The 13,285-nt window shown below is 40.2% G+C and overlaps 1 protein-coding gene across 11 annotated transcripts in view; it reads right to left on the bottom strand.

Moving 5' to 3' along the window:
* Nucleotides 1-12,340, bottom strand: part of RBMS3 (RNA binding motif single stranded interacting protein 3) — an 804,674-nt gene extending 792,334 nt beyond the window's left edge. For 10 of the 11 annotated variants that reach the window (XM_070360553.1, XM_005901197.3, XM_070360557.1 and 7 more), the window contains exon 1: nucleotides 10,947-11,694. In XM_070360553.1, coding sequence (XP_070216654.1) covers nucleotides 10,947-11,021 — 75 coding nt within the window. In that variant the 5' untranslated portion in view covers nucleotides 11,022-11,694. Of the gene's footprint in view, nucleotides 1-10,946; nucleotides 11,695-12,109 lie in introns of those variants that run through there. The other variant, XM_070360554.1, reaches the window with a different exon arrangement.
* Between the last annotated feature and the right edge of the window lie 945 nt (nucleotides 12,341-13,285).

The raw sequence follows: 13,285 nt of genomic DNA, 5'->3' as shown, positions 1-13,285 counted from the left end.
ATTTTTCCCTTTTTCACAAGACACCAAAAATCTCAGCTACATGACTCCTCCAGGTCTAATTCTATTAATATAGTCATATTAAAGTGTTTTTCTCCCCCAAGGATGGTTCTTCAGTTTTCCTAAACTATCACTTCTTTGTCAAACAGCCCTTACCCTTTGCCTTTGGAAAAGCAAATAGTCAGATTCCAGAAATTTCCAAAAATAAATTAAAGCTTGGTAATTTCAGCCTTTTATTTTCTATTTCTTCTTCTGTTTTATCTTTCTTGGTGCCTCTCATAAATCACTTGTAAAATTAAAATCATGAAACTGACATTTTTTTTTTTACCATACCATTGACAGCTTCATCAGTACAAGCTCTGAGGATCATTAGAATTTCCATGATATAACCAATAATTATGAAATAAATGGGGGGAAAATTAGAGTCAATCTATCAATGATATTTCTAAAAAATTCGATCACAAATAATGGAGAACAAAGAATTGATATCTATCTTGCCTAATATATTTTCAATATATCTTATTAGATCAGATGAAGATATCACATTTTTGAAAGAAAGTGAAAGTTATTAGTCATCCATATTTTGATAAGACTCATCCCTTTCTGCCATCCACTGGTAGCAAAAAAAATTTACTAGACCTGAAAAGAACGGTTATATATCTCCTTATTTGCCCCTCCAGATTTCTCAGTGATCATCTAGCCTCAGATAAAAGCAGAACCACTGTAGCAATTCTTAGTGCTTCCAGAAATATGTGTGTGTTTTATGTTTGTGAGAGAGAAATCTCAGCTTATTTGTTGAATCTGCTGATGAAATTTGGTGAGATTCTGGCTAGATTGCCAGGGGAAAAAATGAATAATTCGGTGGAGAATCAAAACACTGGGTGATAATGAGAATATGTCCTTCAAGATTGTGGAGGGGAGGGAGTTTTCAGGTGTGAGCATGGCTCTCCAGCAGGGGGCTGGAGAGCCAGAGAAAACTCCTTCTTGGCTGAGGTGAGGGGAGAAGGCCATGCTCTGGATCCGTTTTATTGTTGTTGTTGTTGTTTTGTATTACTGAAAACAATAAAAATCAGAATAAAAGTGAAGGGAGTATCACATGTGGCTTAGGGCTAGAGAAGCAGTGTCTTCAGGATGCCCCTCACTTGTAGCGGTCATGGGGGGTCTGACTGGGGCACGCATCTCTGCAGGCATGTCCGCTTTCAGAGGCACAGAGATGCCATAGGGCTGACAGGGCCCTCTGGAAGCAAACTAAAAAGAAGTCATTCAGGGTGAATGACCATGGACTTGGGGAACAGGAGGAGGTGGCCGTTTTGATACATGTAAAAATCCCATGATCCTATTTAGAGACAGAAGAAAGATGATGATTATTTAGAAAGATTATGCCATAAAATAACTATTGTGCCAGGGACCTGCCTCCTGTTTGAACCCTAAGCTGGGAGCCCATGGAAACACCTGTACCAGTCAAGCTCTCTTTCTTTCCAATCGATAAACAATTCCACCGACTATATAATAAGAAAACTCTGTGACCCAGCACCCAGATCTGGAACACTCGATTGCTGTCACTGCCAAGGGTCAATGCAATGTGTCTGCTTGTGACATATTTTAGCCAAAGAATGTTAATGACATTTTCCAATAGACTGTGTTGTTTAAACACATGTCCCGCCCCGGAAATTTGGGATTACTAAAATACAGAGATATCTTGAATGTCGAAAGGTCACAGTAGGCAGAGATACAGCCAGCTTTTCAGATCCTCTGAACACTTTAAGGACCCACAAAAGCACTGGCAAGATAAGAAAAATATCTTGCCTCTAAACAAAAAAGAAAACTGTGAAACCAGAATTAGCAAACAATTGTTTCTACAAAGCATAATACACTGTCAACTTTATTCATTGTTCTATTTAGTAGAGGCCAAAATACTCTTTCTTTGTACCTCAAGAAAATCTATCTGTAGATTAGATTTTTCTATTTTGTGAGAACACCTGCATATGCAACATGATAAGTGTACATAAATTCACAAGCGCACATAATTTACTCATACCCAGAGAGTTTCAGCAGCAAAACTACAAAAACTCTTTCAATATTTTATTGCAAAAAATCTAATTTGATGTGGAATGTGAGTACGCTTTAATATGTTTAATATATCTGTTGAGAAGTGGGGGCTTCCTAATGTGTTCAGAGAATACGAAGAATTTAGAATGACCCTTCATCTCTCTCCTTCTTAGAGGATATCGCTAAACTTGGAAAAAAAATTCTTCCCTGATCATGGATAAACAACAAGGTCCTACTGTATAGCACAGGGAACTATATTTAATATCCTGTGATAAACCATAATGAGAAATACTGTGAAAAAGAATATTTATGTATAACTGAACCACTTTGCTATACAATTGAGAGTAACACAAACGTGTAATCAAATATACTTCAATAAAATTGTTTAAAAACATCAAAATTCTTCCCTGTTCACTGACCTCTTCCCTTGCACTTTTTCCTTATCTTTTTCTAACTTATCAACAAAGTTAAAAAGAGAAATTTTCCCTTTCTGGCCAGAAAGGGAAATGTTCCTATGGCTAACACAAGCCCAGTTGTTTCCTAACATGAATAATAGAGTTTAGATTCAATGGTTAACTTTTTGGAATAAATTGAGAAAAGAACGTCAGAAATTTATTCTTCTCAGATTTCCCTGTAACCCAGATTACAACACAGCATCCTTATTTCTGAAGGCACAGTCTTGACTGGTGTGCCTGACAAGACACCCAGGGGCTCAAAGCCAAGACCAAGGCTAATCCAGGAGCTGTCATAACCCTTCAAGGGACTAGCACCAAGCTTAAAAAAGGAAAAGTATTTTTCTCTTCTCTCAGGAAGAAATTCAACATCATGGATATGTCATAGGTTTTCCTTGTATGATATCCTTGAAAATGGTCTCCAGTTTTCCTCTAATCTTTGTGCACACTGCTTCAAATACATCATCCACTCAAATTCATTTGGGACTATTTGCTTGGGAGGAAAGAAAAGAAATTAAAAAATAAAGAAGAAGAAAAAAGAAGTATATTTTCTTGAATTTCAAGTTATCTTATTTCTAAGTGATATTCAGGGTGCCACCATCCAATCTCTGTGAATAAGTTTTGAAAGGGGTAACTGAAGAGTATACAGACATCAGTAATAGCCTCAGATATGACTTGCCTACATAAAAAATGCTTTTAAAAAACCTTAAGTAGTTCCAGAAAACCAGATAGTTAGCATTCTGTCTTCCATTTTCCTTTTCACTAAATTGTCATCCATCAGAAATATGACTAAGATAAGTAGACAGCAGTCCCCAGATAAAAATAGGACGAATCCTTTCAAATCCTCATTAAATTCTGTATGTGATCCATACTCAGCTTGAAAAGTACCAGTTAAGGATGAGACAAGGAAAAGGTCCCCTGCCTCTGGTAATACATGCCAATGTCTTAACCCTACAGCATAATCATGGAAAAGCACAATCAAGAACAAGTTAAAAATTAGTTGCCCAAAACAATTACCACCAATATTTAGAATATCATAAGATTGAGTTTTCTTCTGTTTTACCTTACTTTCTGCACAACGGGGAAGAACATTATCAAAGTTGCCTTGACTGTGTATGTAATCTAGCTTAATTTTGGTATTTCTTAGTCATTCATAAGGGCTTCCCTGGTAGCTCAGCTGATAAAGAATCTGCCTGCAATGCAGGAGACCTGGGTTCAATTTCTGGGTCAGGAAGATCCCCTGGAGAAGGGATAGGCTACTCACTCCAGTATTCTTGCCTGGAGAATCCCCATGGACAGAGGAGGGTGGCGGGCTACAGTCTAGAGGGTCGAAGAGTCGGATACGACTGAGCAGCTAAGCATGGCACAGTCATTCATAAAAACAAAATTCAAGGTTCCATTTACTTTCATTAATTCAGCTCACAGGGACTTGGGGAGGACTCAGAAGGGTACCCAGTGCGAAGAGGAAAAGAGAATGTTTTTGTTTATGTGTCCTGGAGAAGTTATGATTTTTCTCCTATGATACCATGCACTCTGATTACTAAATCATTTTCCCCTCATGCTTTAAAGCCTACTATTCAGAAATTAAGGGACTGGCAAACTCTAGTCAAAATAGTGTTTCATCTATCGCTTGTTATTTCCACATGTACAGGAGCTCCTAGATTCATTCACGAAACTAGGGCTGTCAGGATCTTAATGAGATCAACGGATTTAGCCAAACATGCATAACCATTCAGCTCTTATGACACCTGGAGAGAGCAAGTCTTTGGACATGGCCTAATTTTATGCACTCAAGGAAGAAAACTTGAACCACAACAAAGCCAACAATGGTGATTAAATAGTGCCTGTAGCCTGGCCCCACCCCTGGGAACTGCTCTCCACTCACTCCTGGGTGACGGTGATGGGGGTGTTTCTCTGGGTTCTCCGGATTTAGATGTAGTGAAGGATGCAGATAATTATGTGTGCCAAGTCTCCAGAGTCGACGAAGCAGCAATTGATCTGCTCTGTAGAAAGCACCGAGGACCTGAACAAAAATCAGTGGCACAAATCCGAGGTCATCTGCTAAATACCCCTAACACATCCAAGCAGTCTCATCTATCTCCAAGCAAGAGTCACAGACACTAAGCCTAGAAGGGATCGCAGGGAACTTGTCCCAGACACCAACTCATTGACACACAAATCAGAGAATTCTCCCAAAGAAAAGCAGGATGAATGTCTTAAAATTCATTCTCTGTTCTCTAGAGTTGGCTGTACACTAAAGGTTGATGTTCTGAACAGCAAAAGTGCTTTCAGTTATGATTCCAGGTTCTATGTATTTCCTGACCAATAAATCCACACAGAAAAAACTGTTATGTGAACAAATTCTCTGCCAACACCACCTTTAAAAAGAAAAATTAAAAACCAAAAAGAATTCAACTTATCTCGGTCCACCCCTCTTTTTGACTTTTTCAAACTGCTTTTGAATGTTTGACATATGAAAATCAACAGCCAATTCTATGGGCTTTTTCAAGGCCCTGAAAACGATCACTTAGTAATCTTTAGTATTGGTAATCCTGTAGCTTGATAATCTCTAGAAGACTAGAGATTCAAGTTTCCATGAACAAACATTTTTTCAGAAACTTTGTAGTTAAAGCCTCTTTACTGTAACATATCTGCTAAAGAAACAGAGGCAAAAGCTGTGTCTCCTTGTTTAACTATGTAATTTTTGACACCAGCAACAGAAGATTAATACTCATATCCTAACCTCATATTTTCAAACATCTTAGAAAAGAATCACACTGCCACCTATATTGCTCCTAGTTGAGGATCCTTTTATCACTCTTTTGTTTAGGGATAAATGTCCTGCAGGTTTTCTTACAATAGTTCCATAGATGAAAAGTAGCAAAAAAAAAAAAAAAAAAAAAAAAGTATTTATTATTTCAAAACAGAAGGAACACTTCTTCACTTTTGCTTTTTGAATGTGTGCTTCACAGGAATAACTTTTATCTTTCCATTTGCAATGCCTTCAGATCCATTCAGTAACTATGCATTTTGGGATGAAATGACATTCCATATTTAAAGTTGGTATTTTATGTCAGTTTCCATTTTCAAAGAGCATATTTTTAATCACATCCAAAATAGTTCAGCATTTTTCCCACTGCTGCCAAAAATAGCAGCACGTACCCTCCATACACATATCATAACTCATATCCTCAACAACACACTTATCGCAACACACAAGTGCGTTTCTGCTCTCGTCTCCCCTCAGCCCCATCTGTACTCTTGCTGTGAACAGCTATAGCATAAAAATGTCTCTTTTCACATGCTTTTGATATTACACTATTTAATCACATACAGCTGTGGCTTATGAGACTGTTACAAAACACAATTTTAATGTAGTACTCGAAGCCAATTTTGGATAAACATCAACCATTTACTCTGAATAAGAAGTCCAAGACTCCAAAGATTTTCTTTTAAAGGAAAAGCCTGGTTTTCTTAGAATCTGGCACGGGCATCATTGTGACCGAGCCCTCTCTCTGCCAAAGAGACTGATAATGTCAGAAAGGATTGTGTAAATCATATTAGTACAAAAACAAAGCTTTTCAGAATTCCTGGAGCCAGAGAGATCTGAAATGACGTGTATCCTCCCTTCTCTTTGGCCTCTTCCTCACACGGCCTCTACCTCCAACACTCAATTACATTTTATTACTTCATGGAAATATTTTTGAGTTGAAATTCTGTTTTTTCTTTTTTCCAAATTGAGAGAAAGTGAAAGGAAAATGTGTTGGAAAGATACTGTTCAAAGCAACATACACGGTGTTTCTCTTAAGCTTGGGATTATTTCGGAAAACAAAAAAAACATGAACTTTCTTACCTTTCTACTCCTTTTAGTAGGCACTAGACATAGTGTTGTGAAAATGATGACTACATTAGAGAAAAGAACTTCAACAGTAACAAAGATTTGTAAGAGTAAAAGGAAAAAAAAACTGAAAAGGGAGGGTAGCTTCTTATTATGTTTCTCTCATTTAAAACCAATTACAATAATACACATTCTTTTTAAACCAATTACAATAGTATACATTCTAACATGAGACACGATGGATCATCGTTCCACACTATCGTATCACCCTCCTACAGGGAAAGAAATTTTTGGAGTTATTTCTAAAAATTCTTTTGCTGGAAGATTTTCAGAAAACCAGTTTTGTACATTTCAGCCTCTCAAAGGAAAACAGTACTTGGGAGTTTTCAAGCCTGAAATGTACAAAGCTGGTTGGTAACTGGCAAGTTACCAAGTCCAACTATCAATGCAAATCTGGGACAGGAAGTATGAAGGAAATTCTAAACTCCTTCCCTCCCTCTGCAAGATTTTCTGTGTTTTCATGTGCAAGGAATGTGTGAAGAAGGGTTGTTTTGTTTTGCTTTTGCAGGATCTGTACATTCACATCTGTAAGAGTATCTTGGCCCCACAGGAGCCTCCCTCTCTCTCTGCCGACCCGCTGAGCCTTGTGCTTTCAAGCATCTGCTCTTTTCATGGCACAACTGGGCTCCAGCTAGACGTTCAGAGCTGGGCAGCTGTCCAGCTGCAGATGGCTGGAAATTCAGCTTAAAGTCAGTGTGCTGGTGGAGAACTGCTCCTCCACCTGACCCCAACTTCACACCAGGCTCTGAGCAGAATCTGAGACCCACCAGTTAGGGAACCCTTGTCAGGGTACTGCAGTCTGAAGCCCTTTCTTCAAGGTCTTCTCGGGAAGCAGATGGCCAAAGGCAGCGGGCAGACTGATGAGAAACTGCACTAAACTAGGAGAAATGTAGTGATTTGGTATAAGTGTGGGAAAGGAAGAAAAGACAAACTTTCTGTTTGTGCCTGTGTGAATTTTAAAGTTTCACAATGACTAAAGTCTTCCAAATATCACATATGAGAGAAATATCTATTTCTCAACTACAAAATATCAATTGACCAGGTTGTGACCATGTTTTAACTCTTTTTAGTTTGCCCCATTCAACTTGTTCTTCCAAGAAACACCCTCCCACAAAGTACCTCAAATTCAGACTGAAATTCACCCTGGATCATAAGACCAACAGGTTGGCTATTGGAAATACGGTGTAACAAAATCCTTGAGAAATATTACAAGACAACTTAATCACACATCATTACATATCATTCAGCTAAGAAATAATTTTCTGGTCTCTTTTCTCTAAAACTTAATTATTCTGGGTGGTCTTCCAACGGCAAATTTGGTTTCCTGAAACTTTTTTTTAGAAATCCAGTTACGTCTCTTATTTAAATATAGTGACATGTCACCAAGATTTCTTCATTACTTCTAAACAAAAGTAATGTTCTTTTTAGAAATTGCTTCTTTGGGTAGGAAAAAAAATGGTCAAAAAGAAAATTGACAAGTGACAACTTTAAGTGTAGGTCTGGGAGAGTAAGCTACAAGTCAGCCACAGGTTTTCCTTTTGTTTGATTGACTCATGTTTTTCTAATATAACATTTTAGGCATCTGGAAATTTATTCAAAGAAAGAAAAGCATAAATATCTTCATGCTTTCTTTTTTTCTAAGCAACAAAGTGAAGAGATTGACTCTAATGTGAAGGGTAAGAAGTGGAACAGAATAGGCAGGGAAGTATCACAAGTTTTTTCTACAACTTTAAGTGCATTTTAGGAAGTGGAAGACAAATGCATTTATTTCAAAATCCATTTTCATTTTCTTTCATCATAAGAGAATAGTAGCTGCATCTGACATACATATTCAGGTAGAAAACGAAGGCTCAGTATTTTGGCATTTTCTAAATGAATACAATAATAAACATTTTAGTTCTGTAAAATCCCATGAAGATTTTCCACCCAAAACTAATGTCAGCAAAAGGCTTTTGTGCCTGAGTTAAAAGCACCTGCATTTAGAGAATAGTTTAAGGCATGGTGTCGCCACAATATGATTTGGTTGTCAACCATAGAATTCTAATTTTATCAAGCATAAATGTTCTTTATGTATCAGCGTGATTTTAAATAGCAATGATTTTAAAATTGGATTCTACCTACAAGCTAAGGCAGGAAGGACAGTGGATTTTATGGAATTCCACCTACGTTTACCAAATAAATCTAAGATGCATGAAATTACTTCAAAATTACTATAGATTATATTTTGGGACATAAGCGAAAAAGGAGCAAAAAGTGCTACTAAGATAACCCAATTATTTTCACACTATACTGGAGCATGATGAGACTTTATTATACTGTGTTCACACTGTTGGAAAGTTCCTATATTTTAAAATATTGTACACTGACCATTCCTTCCTCTCCCTGAGTGCCCACATTCCCATAGAGGGCATATTTTCATATCTTCAGCTTCCAGGAATGTCATTAATGCCTGTCATTTCAGAGCCAGGGTAAGAATACTCGACGACTTCACAGCTCTGTCAGAATGTTACAATGTAATGATCAATATGAACCACCATGATAGCCAGAGTAACTGATCTTATACACTCTACCACCCTGACCTGATTACCCAAATATCAGCTGAGGTCGCCTAATGGATCTAACTTCTCTAAAAATGTTCTAGAAGTTGATGGCTTTGACTCGCTTGAAAGTAACAAGATCCAGATGCTCCCTGTCTACACAGCACTAAACTGCAGAAGATCCCAAATCAGATTTTTTTTTTAACTCCCTCTCTATTTTTCTGGATCTCTTTTCCTCAACACCCCACGTTTCCTTTTTACCCCAAACACACATGCACACACATACATACACACATACTTCCCACCAGTGTAGCTATGTATCTTTAATATAAAGTGCCCGACATTATTTCTTGCTAGTAATAGGTTAAAAGAAATCCTAAGTCAAAAAGCCATCATTCCATTTATTCCATTCATTTTGATGCAAAGTTTCTTTTCTGAATAGACTTCATGGTAGAAAATAAGAACCAAAAAAGAAAGCATGAATTTTGAAACATTTGGAAAAATTTAGCCAAATGACTAAAAGGGATGGAATGTTGGATATTTTTCATGCAACCCTTGAGTGTGTTTTTGTTTCTTTGGGGGATGAGAAATGACTATAAATTTCCCGTTTGTAACTTGTCCTTGCTTTACCATTTCCTTAAGGAATCCCCTAAAGGGTTAAAACTCCAGCCGATGGAGCAGGAGGGCTGGTCTATTTATTTCAGCAGCAGCCCAAACTAAAGGCTCACAAAGGCAAAAAGCAGTGTGAGTCGACCTTGCAGGGGCAGGGCAAATTATAGAGCGACTAAGGAAGGAAGGGAAAAAAAGAACAATCTTTAATATAATACTGAAAGTCTGCTGCCTGCTTTGGTTTACAAATCGGCATTGTTTGGTGAGAGAGAGTAAATGAGAGTTAACCACGGCATGATTACCAAACCCTATCCAGGGCACCCAGACCCGGTGACAGCTCATATCACTCAGGCACGCCTTGTTCACTCCCTGCGTGTTTATTTATTATAAACAGCCCAGTAGAGTACGGCTAATACAATGCAAAATAATATCATGCATAAAGAAATACACTCCATGCATTCAAGGGGGAACAAGCAACATCCCCACCCCTCCCCCCAAATCAAGTCGAATGTAATTGACAAATTGGAGCAGTGATTTCACACCTGAGAGTCTACCATGTCTGAACTGCAGGATAAAGTTCATGGTTGGCACGACCCACTGCTCAGTGACGTGGGCTTACCACTGGCCCCCTCATGATCGCTTGAGCACACACGGAAAGCCTAAACCATTTAACCAATTCATGTCTAATTATCATCACTCTATTTCATCCCCTTTCAAGCCCCAGGCCTTCTGATCGTAGCCAACACAGAAACACCAAGCTTCTAAAAGTAAAGAACATCTACGGTGAAGCTCCTAAATTTACTCTCTGGCATTCTGACCATCTTCAATATAAAATAAAATATTTGAGGCCATAGGAAAATAAAAAACGCGCCCACACAAACTCGTCTGAGACTTGAGTTCGCTGCTGTATACCTTCCCACGCCTGTCTTTCATTCTACACTTAGCGATTAAAAGTTTGAGTCCCCCCCGCCAACCCCGGCATGTCCTATCCAGTAGGAAGAACCCTTTCAGAGCCATAAACAAAGAACAGCTCACCAGAAAAGCCCCTGAAACTGCATTGTCGTGCCCGATCATCACTGTTATGATCTGCTTTTAACAACCCTGCCTGTCTGCCGAGGGCTCGGCAGGCATCAGGAACATGGAGATGGCCAAACAACAACAAAGGAACTCGAGTGCAACTATTATCTCTCCTTAAAGAGGAAGCCCCAGTTCTGGGCTTGCTTTCTTCTCATCTCCTTCTCTGTTTCATTAACTCCATTGCTACGTTACTAATTTCAAAGAAGCAGGAAGAGCTGGTGGGGATAAGGGGAGGGGGCGGTTAATCGTAATTCACACGCCTGTCTGCTTCCCACCCCAAGTGCAGAAGGACACCCCACTGCTGCCAGGCTGTGGGGCACGCCATACCTTGGTTTGGAGGTAATGAGGGTAGTAGTAAGTGTACTGGGGGTACATTTGTGGCTGATCCAGGCGTTTGCCCATGTAGCTGGAATCGCTATCTCCGAGGCAGGGAACTGGATGACAGGCTCTGTGCCCCAGGCCGAGCTTCCCCTGGAACCACTATTCCTGACAGTCCCGATGACTGATGAGGCTTCCGAGAGTCTTCCAGCACTCGCTAGTTCCAACACAGCAAGAATTTTAAAAAGAAACACACCAAAAAGAGAAAGAGGCGGGGATCCGTAGGAAAAAACCCCACACAGTCTCCCCAGATCACGCCTGGGGTCCACTTGGGAGGAGGCAGTTTGTTCTCTACCCGGCTGTCCGTAGTGATGTCAATTGCCAGCGTTTGTAAAGGAAAAAAAAAAAAATCAAAGTCCTTTTAGCAGAACTCGGAAATCTTGCAGATCAGCTTCCTGTCTCCTGGGTGTCTCTTTCCCCACCTTAAAGAAAAAGAAAAAAATAGAAAGAAAGAGAAAGAAGAAAAAAAAAGGGAGGGGGAGAAAAAGAAAGAAAAAGAAAAGGAAAAAAAAAAAAAAAAAAAAAAAAACCTTGCACAGCTCAGTTGCTGCTGTGTCCCTCCCAGAGTGACATGGTGTTCGGGGCTTGTCCTGGCCTTTCATTCACGTCCCCTCCTTCCAGCCAGTGGGTGGGACCCGGAGAGCCCCTCCAGGGAGCAGCGTACGCAGTCCAGAAGGCTGCAGTCTTTCCTCCAAGAAAAAAAAAAAGGCTGCTTCAACCCCTGCTGCCAGCAAAGTTGCGATTCCCTCTGCTGGCTATCTCGAATAGCAAAGCGGTTTTTGTAGCAAAGCTGCTGCCGCTGCCGCTGAACCCAGGGAACTCAGATGTGGGCGGTGGATGATTCCTTATCCTTCCCTCCAACCACCCCGCACAAGAGCTGCCTTCTCCGCTCTGCCTGCCAAGTTTCAAGGTAAGCCACACTGCGAAACAAAACAGGGCAGACCCTGGGAGGGACCAGCGGACGCAGGGAGGAAGGGAGAGAAAGGGGAAAAAAATCCAGGCAGACGGACTGAGCTCGCTGGTGAGCATGGAAAAAAGTGCGTCCCGGATGCTTTCAAAACCTGTGAACACACCAAAGCCAAATGAATCCAAGACCTGCTTTAGAAACTAACCTTTTACTTAGGTTATGGAGGACGGTAAGTACTGGAGAAATGTTGGAGTCTACTCCAGGACTGCTCTTAACAAGCCAGGCGTCGTCAGATCACCACGACCAACTTATCATAGCAGATACAGTCCTTCTGATCCATACATCCATTTTGTAAAAATCAAAAGAGGTGTCTGTCCCCTTTGGTTTATGGTCGTCTTAATAAATAAAAGCACTGTTTCTCTTCCTGTGTATCTCTTTATGATCCATGGGTCCTTTGCTCACTTTCCTGATAACATCACACACACACATATACACACAGAGAAAAAAGAACAAAAATCATCGCCACTTGGCAGAGTGTTTCTCCACCAATAGCAAGTAGTATTCTGACATGTCTATCAGCTGCTACATTATAATACAAATTGTTTCAGAGGAAATATATTTCCTTAAAGGGTCCCTTTTCAAGGCAGGCAAGGCTAAAATTAGACATGCCAGCTGTGTTTTGCTGAGGGCTCACGCATGCCCAGAGCGTGGGCAGACAGACCAACACTGAACTCCTCTCGACTTTGTCAAGCTCGCTCTCTTCTTCCCAGCCCAGAGTCGCCTTTTCAGATAAAAGATTCCTGGTACCAATCCAGCTTCCTAGACAAGATCAGAGGATGTGGTCCCACACACAATCCGGTGTCCATCCACTCACAAGTCCTACCTCCCTGTGGGCAGTGAGCTTCCCGCAGGGGTCTGGTTTCTGAGAGCCGTGTGAGTCCACACAGGGTCTTTGGAGACAAAATCAAAATCAGGATGGTGTATACAGAAGTTTACGTTTTACTTTGGACAAGAACGACCATAGGAAGGAAGGAAGGAAGGGGAGAGGGTAGGGGGTGGGGGAAAGCCCTGAAGCCCTGTCATTGAGAAAATTAAATCTCTGCCACTGTTTATATGATCTTCTGGGCCTCACTTGTCTCATCTAGAAAATGGAACTTCTTCCAACTCACCTGGCTGCAGACAGTCAACAGAAGCAAATACTAAAGAGAAATTCCATTGATTTCAAAATCCTTTGCAGCATCTCACTGCTCAGACAATGGAGTCCTGACTTCTGGTATAGTTTTCAAGTCACTTGAAAACCCAACGTCTTCTCCAGATGCAAACAGGAGACCCTGCCTCCGTTCGATGCCTGAGTGACACTGTCTGGCTTTCAGGACTGGGC

This window comes from Bos mutus, chromosome 22 (genome assembly GCF_027580195.1).
Source record: "Bos mutus isolate GX-2022 chromosome 22, NWIPB_WYAK_1.1, whole genome shotgun sequence".
Taxonomy (NCBI): domain Eukaryota; kingdom Metazoa; phylum Chordata; class Mammalia; order Artiodactyla; family Bovidae; genus Bos; species Bos mutus.
This window is presented reverse-complemented; position numbering and strand designations above follow the sequence as displayed.